Source organism: Bidens hawaiensis, unplaced genomic scaffold, assembly GCF_021521415.1.
Source record: "Bidens hawaiensis isolate Kalapana, Puna unplaced genomic scaffold, B.hawaiensis_p1.1 tig00004283_1, whole genome shotgun sequence".
NCBI lineage: Eukaryota > Viridiplantae > Streptophyta > Magnoliopsida > Asterales > Asteraceae > Bidens > Bidens hawaiensis.
In genome coordinates this window covers 752,231-761,530 of record NW_027491258.1, presented here as the reverse complement: position 1 = coordinate 761,530, position 9,300 = coordinate 752,231, and the positions used below count along the sequence as shown (strand labels likewise).

General features: G+C 36.2%; 1 protein-coding gene across 1 annotated transcript; it reads right to left on the bottom strand.

Moving 5' to 3' along the window:
- Positions 1–458: 458 nt before the first annotated feature.
- LOC143626207 (BI1-like protein) lies at positions 459–2,358 on the bottom strand. The gene is made up of 4 exons (XM_077096353.1): positions 2,070–2,358; positions 1,047–1,160; positions 806–963; positions 459–717 (listed from the first exon to the last, which is right to left on the bottom strand). The coding sequence occupies exons 1-4, from the start codon at positions 2,332–2,334 to the stop codon at positions 511–513; spliced, it is 744 nt and encodes a 247-aa protein (XP_076952468.1). The 5' UTR covers positions 2,335–2,358; the 3' UTR covers positions 459–510.
- Between the last annotated feature and the right edge of the window lie 6,942 nt (positions 2,359–9,300).

Sequence of the window (9,300 nt, the reverse complement as noted above, 5' to 3'; positions counted from 1 at the left end):
ACACCCAACTTTCAGTAAGCAAATGAAACGGCATTGCCACCACTTGATCATCATTATATGAACTTAAACAAGAGGTTCAGCTTTTAACTTATCCGATTTCTCTACAAGCCCACTTAATCGTTACAATCCTTTATTCATCCTTTTGACTTGCTCCTTTTTCTGGATTTAATCATTAATATGATAACACGATCAAATATTACTTTTGAGACGAGTAGATTAAACTCGGATAAAAAACACCCCTAACTTAGATCCTATCTTGACTTCCTTCTCACCTACTGAACAAAATGCACTTACATTTACACACTAATAGTACCTTTGCAATGAAACAGAGTTAAGATCATTACATCATCAAACACTTTGATTATCATACTTACAAATTTCTGGTCATAATGTGCTCTGTACATCAGAACACACAGTATTTTATAGATCAACAAAACAAAAAAAAAAAGATAGATGGCGAACACATACGCAGTTATTCCTGCAAAGCAAGCTTAACATCCATCATGATGCCTAATTGTCTCCTTGTCTCAGCATCCGTAGAATTGAAAGGAAGAGGTTTAATATGTCAAGATAAAGAGTAACCGATGCCCAGATGTACTCGTCATAAGTAAACCGCTTAATCAAGTTTTCTGTGTCGTAGATTATGTAACCAGAAAACAACACTGCACCAAATCCACCAATAATGGCATTTGTAGCTGGTCCAAGAGGAAAGAACACCTGCAAGTCCAAAAAAGTCTGGTCAGTGTTACTCAAAAACTCAAAAAGTGCAGTGTCTGTGTATGAGAGAGAGAGAAAGAGAGAGGACCTGCATGAAACTGGTGACTAACAGAATAACAAGGCTTGTGAACAAAATGGGTCCTAGGAAGCTAAAGTCCTTGCCCTTCTTTGATGCCCAGAAAGTGTAAGCGGTCAGAGATGAAACCACTGCTGATGTTAAAATCAAAGCCTCGAGCACGATCTTTCCTGTATGATTAATATGGGATGAGTTTCGTTTTCAACACACAAAAATAACAATCATTATGAGCATTAAGATTAAAATAACGAACCATCTGTGTTGGCACAGCTTACGCCTACAGTCAAGCTCAGAGATGCTGTGAAGAGCCCAAGGAAGACCAAGTTGAGTGGATGCTTTTGTTGATACACATGCAACGGCCACAACACTGCAACAAATTTCTTGTCATTGACTCAGTTCATCATAATATTATATACACTTAAGCAATCCAAAGTGTCAATAGAAAAAAAATGTTATTTCATTATATAATCTGTTCATGAATCTTCTATATGCAACATTGGCATTTCATATAACTGAAATATGTGGAGTTCAAGCTATCAGGAGCAAATAAATCAAATGTGATTGTTGCATAAAAGTATAAAACACACATGACACATAAGATTAAACGGAATTTCCTAATTCGATCTTGTTCGATGGTCAACTAGTCAAAACTCGAAGACCTATTGGTCTGAAACTAAGAATTGGTCCCTTGGTAAGATATCGGTGCAAAATATCGGTCCTGATATTGTCAGCGATACTGACCGGTATTTGACCGTATATGATTCACCGATATTCCCGATATTAGTTAATTGCGATTGCAAAAGGTTAATTTGTTAATGGTAGGATAGTATACTGAATTGTTAGTGTTAAATCGTCATATATATATAAATTCCGCATGATATTAAAATTACCAATATCCCACCATGATAACCGATATTTGATATTTTTCGGCATTAACTTGATAGCTAAGAAGCCCTAAAATTTACCAAAAACCTAACGTAAATTTGGATCTAAATCACAGATATGCTCCTGAGGTACACTGTAACAATAATCAACAATTTAATTCCCATTCACAGGTCAATAATCATAGAGATCTAGAAATCACAATTTAACATATTAAAAAAATAAAAATAAATAAATAATAATAATAAGATAGCAATTCTATGCAAATTAAGAGCAGATAACCAGATCTAGGGTTTGATACGATCAAACCAACACTTAATATCCAATCGGTTAGATCTACAGCAATCAGGTTTCAGAAATAATATTAAAATCAGATCTAGGGTTTGATTCATACGTATGAAGGGTAAGAAGACGAGAAACAGCAAGAGTGCGGAGTTGCCACGGAGGAGTTCGTTGATGGGAGCATAGAGAACGGTGAGGAAGGATACGGCGGTGGTTAAGACCATCTGAGCGGCGAGAATGCCGTAAACCTTACGGATGAAACCCCAACGAAGGATGTTTTCGCCATGGCTGAGCCCAGGGTACAGAGTTGCTGTTGATCCTTGTTCGATGTCACCGTCTCGGTCCTCCTTGGTGTTGATCCGCGTGAACTCCAACATTTTGGTGGATTGGATTGTGGTGTGAAGATAGATGTATGATGACGATGATGATGATAATAATAATAATAATAATAATAATAAGGGTGTTTGGGTTTATTTGAGTGAAAAAGATCTTATTAATTTATAGATTTTTAAAAGAAGTTTTAAAAAAAATGTTTGGATTAGTTTAGAAAATCAAAATGACTAAAAATGACACTCTTTTTTAAAAGAAATGTAATGGGTTTTGAGTATTAGAAGGGTGTAATAGGTAAACCAAACACATTAAGTTAATAAGTTAGGAAATCATAAATTTTCAAAACCCTCTTATTTTGCCTTGGCCAAAAGTTAAAAACCATAAGTCCTTAATGTTTGCCAAACACCTTTTACACATTATTAACTTTTTAAAATGTTAATAAGTTATAAGTTGATAGAAATAAGGAATCCCAAACACCCCCTAAGAGTTGATGATGTGAGTGGAGAAGGAGTCAATGAGTCGGTGGTGATGGATAGATGGATGTCTATCAGGTTAGGATTTGGACCCGACCGGATATTTATGTTTTTCTATTTTATATAATTTTGAGAAAATTACTGTTTTAGTCGATGTGGTTTTTAGGCTGAGTCACTTTTAGTGCTTGAAAAAAAATGAATTGTTTAATCCCCGTGGTATAAAAACTGAACCGCGTGAGTCCTTCCGTTAGTTTGGCGTTAGTTTTTCCATCCAAAAAAGTTTGAATTTAGTGTTTTACCCATGATTGATTATAAGAGTTAAAAGACACCAGCGACCATCATTGGAACCCTAATTCACAACCTCTTCTTCACTCGATTACACCTCCTTCGTCATATGGAGACCTAATTGAATGATTCTTCTTCTTCCTCTTTGATATGATTGGAGCCAAAATGTCACAATTCTCCTTTTCTTCGTCGGTGAAATCGATGTCACAAGGTGTCAATGCATCATATTTGTTTTGCTCATGTGGTGCAGGTACGTACTATCGTATATCTCGGGCGGATGCTAACCCCGGCTGGCGATTCTTGTTAACATTAGTATAATTATATTACAATAATTTGTTTATTGTTGTCGTATACTATAATAAACCAATAATTTGAACTTCCTTTATAAAATTCATATCTTGTATTATAATTAACAGCAGTAACACAAAACCAAAAGGAAGATAAACTAATTGTAAGTTTGTATATCAAAATCCTCTTCAGGAAGACGTAGCCTCCGCACTCCACAGGTCATCAAATGAATGAAGGTGAACGACTGATAAATCCGGCGAAGGTGAACGTCGGTTGTGTCACACCCCGACCAAAGGCGGCGGAACATGCAGGGGTGCAACTGATTGCCCAAATACACAAGACACTATTTAAAGTGACAATATTTATGTCACACCCCGACCAAAGGCGGCGGAACATGCTGAGGCGTAACGTATTGATTGGACAGTAGCTCAAAAGACACTAATTAAAGCGACAATAATTATTTAATTCATTAATATCAAAACACAATTATAATAATCAAATCAATACATCATACTTCTTGGGTTTTAAATAATATCCTAAGGTAAAACTAATTTCTTCGATCTTGAACAATGTAAATTTCTTGTACCTGTAGCATGTATAAAAATAGAGTTTGTCAACACGAATGTTGGTGAGAGTATATAAATTTTAGTTGATATATATATATATATATATATATATATATATATATAAACCACAATTTATATGTAAATGATGAGTATTACAATTCATATGAAAATGTAAACAAGTAAATAGATGTGGACACGTTCTTATTGATACGAAATCAAAGTACTTGGGTAAGTGTATGATCATACTAGATGAGGATAGATTAGGATGAGATACCAACCACCAAACATAAAATAAACAATTAAGCACATAGAGCATGCAACAATCACTCATAAACATATATTGAATTGTGTTATAAAAAGATAAATAAACAAAATGAGTAATTTAAATAGGGTACACATGCCACCCCCAAAATTTAAAAGATGAAAAAGGGGGATATGAGTGACCCTAGATAAATAAATAACTAGGTTAAAAAAAGGCTGAGAAAAAAAAAATAAGAAAAAGGTGGCCGACATGTTCGGTTTATAAATATTAGACGAAAAGTTTGATAACAATATATTTTATTCTACTTTTTATAAGTTACGAGAAAAGGCTAATTACTTGATTTATAGTCAAATTATTTTAGTTTTAGGAAAAATATATGTTACAATATTTATTAGTTAAATTTGATGCGTTCGTTTCGTTTCCGAACCAAAAATTATTTAAGAAAACAAGTTAAACGAGTGGTTCATTTTTGGTCGGACATGAACCTGGTTTTGAGTCGGGTTTATGTCAAACATATTTGAAATGATAAGATGAAGTGACATGTTGAAAATGTTTTATTTGGTTTTATTAGTTTTGTAAAAGTTAATTTCTTTTTTTTTTCATTAACATAAAACTTTTATAACCGAATGTTAGATGAGCCGAAAAGTGGTTGTGAAACACAACCATGACGACCAACAAAAAGTGACAATATGGTGATGAACACAGGATGTGTTGTAGGGAAAATAATAACTTACCCGATGATGGAAAGAAATAAATAGAAAGAAGAACTTGAACGTTTTGAATTTCTTGGTCAAACTTGCTCTTTAGCACAAATTGGGAAGCAAGAACACAATTGAGAGAGAGAGAGGCTTTGAGTGAGAAATGAGTTGTGGTGCAAGATTTGTAGAAGTAGAGGCTAGTATATATAGGCCAAGAATCGTTAAAAACAAGGTCAAAACGAATTAAATTGATAGCTAGTCAAGTGGCAAGTCTTAAGCAAAAGTTACTAATACCCTAATAGTCTTGATAACGTTTTTCGTCAAGTCCTCGAGTCAGCAAAAGTCAAACCTGTAACATTTCATGTAACATCCTAAAATTTTAAGGTTGAATAAAGAAAGTTATGTTTAGTGATTTCGCGTTATTGATTATTTAATATCGAGTAAGGAGTGGATCATGGACTTAGATTAATTGAGATGGGTTAAATGAGAATGGGCCTTAGGTCCATGGGCTTAATGGATATAAATATCCCCTAAACCCTAAAACATCACTCATTCCATCTTACTCTCTAACACTCCAAAACACACCCACACCACACACACCGGCGGCGGCCGAGGGAGAGGAACGAGCGTGTTTCGAGAGAGAGTGAGCGATTAGTTGTGATTAAACAAGTTAAACGAGATCCAAACAAGCACAAAAAGGTATGATTCTTGATCTTTGAAGTTTAAAGATCCAAGCTTTATAGTGTTTATACGACCGAAAACGGTTGGGGAGCGTAGTGGGTGATGTCGAACCATAACAAGGGTGTTAAAATCGCCAAAAATGCTTGATAGAAACCAAACAGCTGCTGAACTGGGCAACTTCGCCTTCAAAGCGATAACTTCGCCTTCAAAGCGATAACTTCGCCTGAGGCCAAGTTCGCCTAATTGATAACTTCGCTTACGGCCAAGTTTGCCTAATTGATAACTTCGCTTACGGCCAAGTTCGCCTAACTGGTAACTTCGCCTGAGGCCAAGTTCGCCTAATTGATAACTTCGCTTACGGCCAAGTTCGCCTAACTGGTAACTTCGCCTGAGGCCAAGTTCGCCTAATTGATAATTTCGCTTACGGCCAAGTTCGCCTAACTGATAACTTCGCCTAAAGCTAAGTTCGCTTAAGGTTTAACTTCGCTTAAAGCTAAGTTCGCCTAAGGTTTAACTTCGCTTAAAGTCAAGTTCGATTAGGAAATAAATTAAAAACCTAAAGCTAAGCTCGACCCCAACCAGGGGCTCTGCCCCTTGGACCCTGCTAGGGGCTGCCGCCCCTAGACCCCGCTGCCAGGGGCGCTGCCCCCGGACCCCCGTTCGTTGTGGGTCATATAAAGATAGAAATGCAATATGAGAAGTGATAGTTAATTGATACGTATACTTGTTATACAGTCAGCCGTGCACAACTGAAGAAAGGGATTACGATTAACGGTGAACGTAACCGTGTTCAAGTGAGTTTCTAGCCCCATTCCTTGTTATGTTTTCGGGGCTGTGTGCATACTCGATGTGTTGTTAATACATTTATCCTAAGTGATAAGTGTATGCCATATGTGATATATGTGATATGTATGAATGATTGCTTGATGGTACGTGAACGATCTTCGGATATTGCACGTACTGTCAGGTTGTAACGCTATGTATAAGGTAAGTATGATATGTATACTTATGTGTATGAACGTAATAAAGTTAATAAAAGAAGGAAAAGATGGTTGTATGGTTGTATGGTTACGAAAAGGGTACCGAGCCCTAATAATACTCGAGGTATGATGTATGGTTGTATGGTAACGAAGAGGGAATCGAACCCTACTAATATTCGAGAACTAGGGACCAGACCCTTATAATATCTGTGATGTTAGGGACCAGACCCTTATAATATCTGTGATGTTAGGGACCAGACCCTTATAATATCTGTGACGTTAGGGACCAGACCCTTATAATATCTGTGATGTTAGGGACCAGACCCTTATAATATCTGTGAGGCTATAGGGCGAAAGGATCTTTAAAACGTATGATTATGTATGTAAAGAAAGTACGAAGGTAAGAAAGAAAGTATATGCACTTAGGTGTGTATGAAAGAAAGTTAAGAGGTTAAGTATGAAATGTAAGAATGTATTGTATAATTATGTGATTAACTAGAACTCACTCAGCGTAGCTGACTTTTAGTATGCACGCAGGTGAGTAGGATGAGGCAGCTCGCTTGAGGAGACACGTGGCACTGAATAAGAGGCTGGCATCGAAAGACTCAAGAAGTTTAAGTTTAATGTTTCGTTTATTTTGAAAGACGGAATGATGTTTTAAGACAAGACGTGTTTTGTTATGAAATGTTTTATGAAAGTTTTTAAATTCCGCGAATGTTTTAATTAACTCTGATATTTAGAACCGCGTTTATGAGTAAATCCAACACGAAAGTAGGGTTACCGGTGTCGGGGCCTTACATTTCATAAAATAAAGTTTGTCAACACAAAGGTTGGTGAGCAATTCATAAGTTTGAGCATATAAGTATATAGTAATAAAAAGTCACAAAACTTGTATACGAAACGATAAATAAAAGCAACGATATGGATTATATGAGATCGCTAACACATTAGCGACACCTGCCATAAGAGAATACCAGATGGTTCAGGATTTTTATATGAGGTCGTTAATAAGAATACATAAACGGCACCGTCTATAAATAGATTCGGATCAAGAACCTTAAGCTCTGATGCCACTTTGATCTACATGCGTATAGTGATTTGGACTATGGTGGTTGTAAACTCGATTACAAATCAACAACAGCAGGATGTCAGTTCTTTGGAAGTCGTTTAGTAACGTGGCAATGCAAAAAGCAGACGTCAGTTTCCACTTCAACAGCTGAGGCGGAATATATAGCGGCTGCCGGTTGCTGTTCTCAAGTTATTTGGATTCAGCAACAGATGCGTGACTACGGTATTGAATGTTCTACTACTCCTATATATCTTGATAATTCTGCTGCAATTTCAATTACCAAAAATCCTGTCCAATTTAGCAAAACGAAGCACATCGAAATTCGATATCACTTCCTTCGTGACTGTTACGAAAAGAAGTTAATCGATGTGGTAAAAATCCCCACTCAGGAACAACGCGCTGATCTCTTCACTAAATCATTTGACAAACCACGGTTTTTATATTTGCTAGAGATCAACGGCGTTAAACGTCAATCAGATGATGTTCCTGAAGATATCATTTAAATTGTTTTTCATTTTTTCTTTTCTTAAAAATTTGAAAAATCCAAAAAGATTTTGTTTTTATAATTTTTAGGGGGAGAAAGGTTTCAAGAAAAACCAAAAACAATATAAAATACAAAAACCTGGCTCTGATACCACTTTGTAGGACCGATTCGGGACTCGGTTTCCCAACGATTCACGGGGCAACGTGTTAGAGTGCGGAATCCTCTAACACGGCGATTCGGTGGTGATCAACGGACACGTAGGTACGATTCCTAAAGGTGTTTGACGCCTAGGATTGGAGGAAACGACCAAGAACACGAAGAACGCTCGAGAGTGTTTCGGGAGGCTGCTGGTTCTGTGTTTTACGTGAGTGTGTGTTCTGTTCAGCCGCTGTGTGAAATTTCCTAAGTAACGTTTATATATCGAAAACTGGTTCGATCGAATGAGATACCCATTCGATCGAATGAGATCTGGTTCGATCGAATCAGTGACTGATTCGATCGAATCAGCTTCGTTTGACATTTTCAGTACGTTAACTTGGTTTCACGATCGTTGGTTTCATGTTGAACCAACCTGATAGAACTGGGGACATACATGTGACATTTCATGTCCTAACACATGAGATCGTTAATAAGAATACATTAACGGCACCGTGCTATAAGAGAATACCAGATAGTTCACGGATTTATGAATCAACCTTCCAAAAGCGGTAAACACATAAGCATATAAGCTTGTAAACATAGAACACCAAATCGAGCAATTTTATAAGTAAAGTATACAATCACGTTTGTGGGTTTAAGATTCAAGTAAATAAAGCATTTAGTTGATAAGTATGAAATGTCACCCCAAAACAAAAGATGGAAAAAGGGGTATGAAAGTACTCACCTCGATTGACGAACCGAGAACTAATAAATGATTAACAAATAAATGAAGCTCGAACGGTAAACGAACAGATCCGACTTGAATCGATAAACACCTTAACTAAAATAAATAATATAATATATATTAATGAACTTGAAACCATAATGAAACTATAGTTGAAATCGTAAATGAAATCCTTAACGAGGGGTCCGGTCTTTATAATAGTTACCGGTTAACGTGCTTGAACTTATACTTAGTTGATAATCAAATAAAATGATATCGTATTAATGAGCTTTAAATAATTACAAATATTAAATAGAAACTAACCGTGTTTAAATCAAGAGTTCGGTTTTTAAAGAAATGAATTA

What these genes read in the sequence shown, in the direction of transcription:
- LOC143626207 (XM_077096353.1), bottom strand. Translation starts at nt 2,334, where the DNA reads ATGTTGGAGTTCACGCGGATCAACACCAAGGAGGACCGAGACGGTGAC. An exon ending in CGTCTTCTTACCCTTCATAC is followed by an intron (nt 1,161 to 2,069) that starts GTATGAATCAAA and finishes AATTTGTTGCAG; the next exon opens with TGTTGTGGCCGTTGCATGTG. An exon ending in AAGCTGTGCCAACACAGATG is followed by an intron (nt 964 to 1,046) that starts GTTCGTTATTTT and finishes TTAATCATACAG; the next exon opens with GAAAGATCGTGCTCGAGGCT.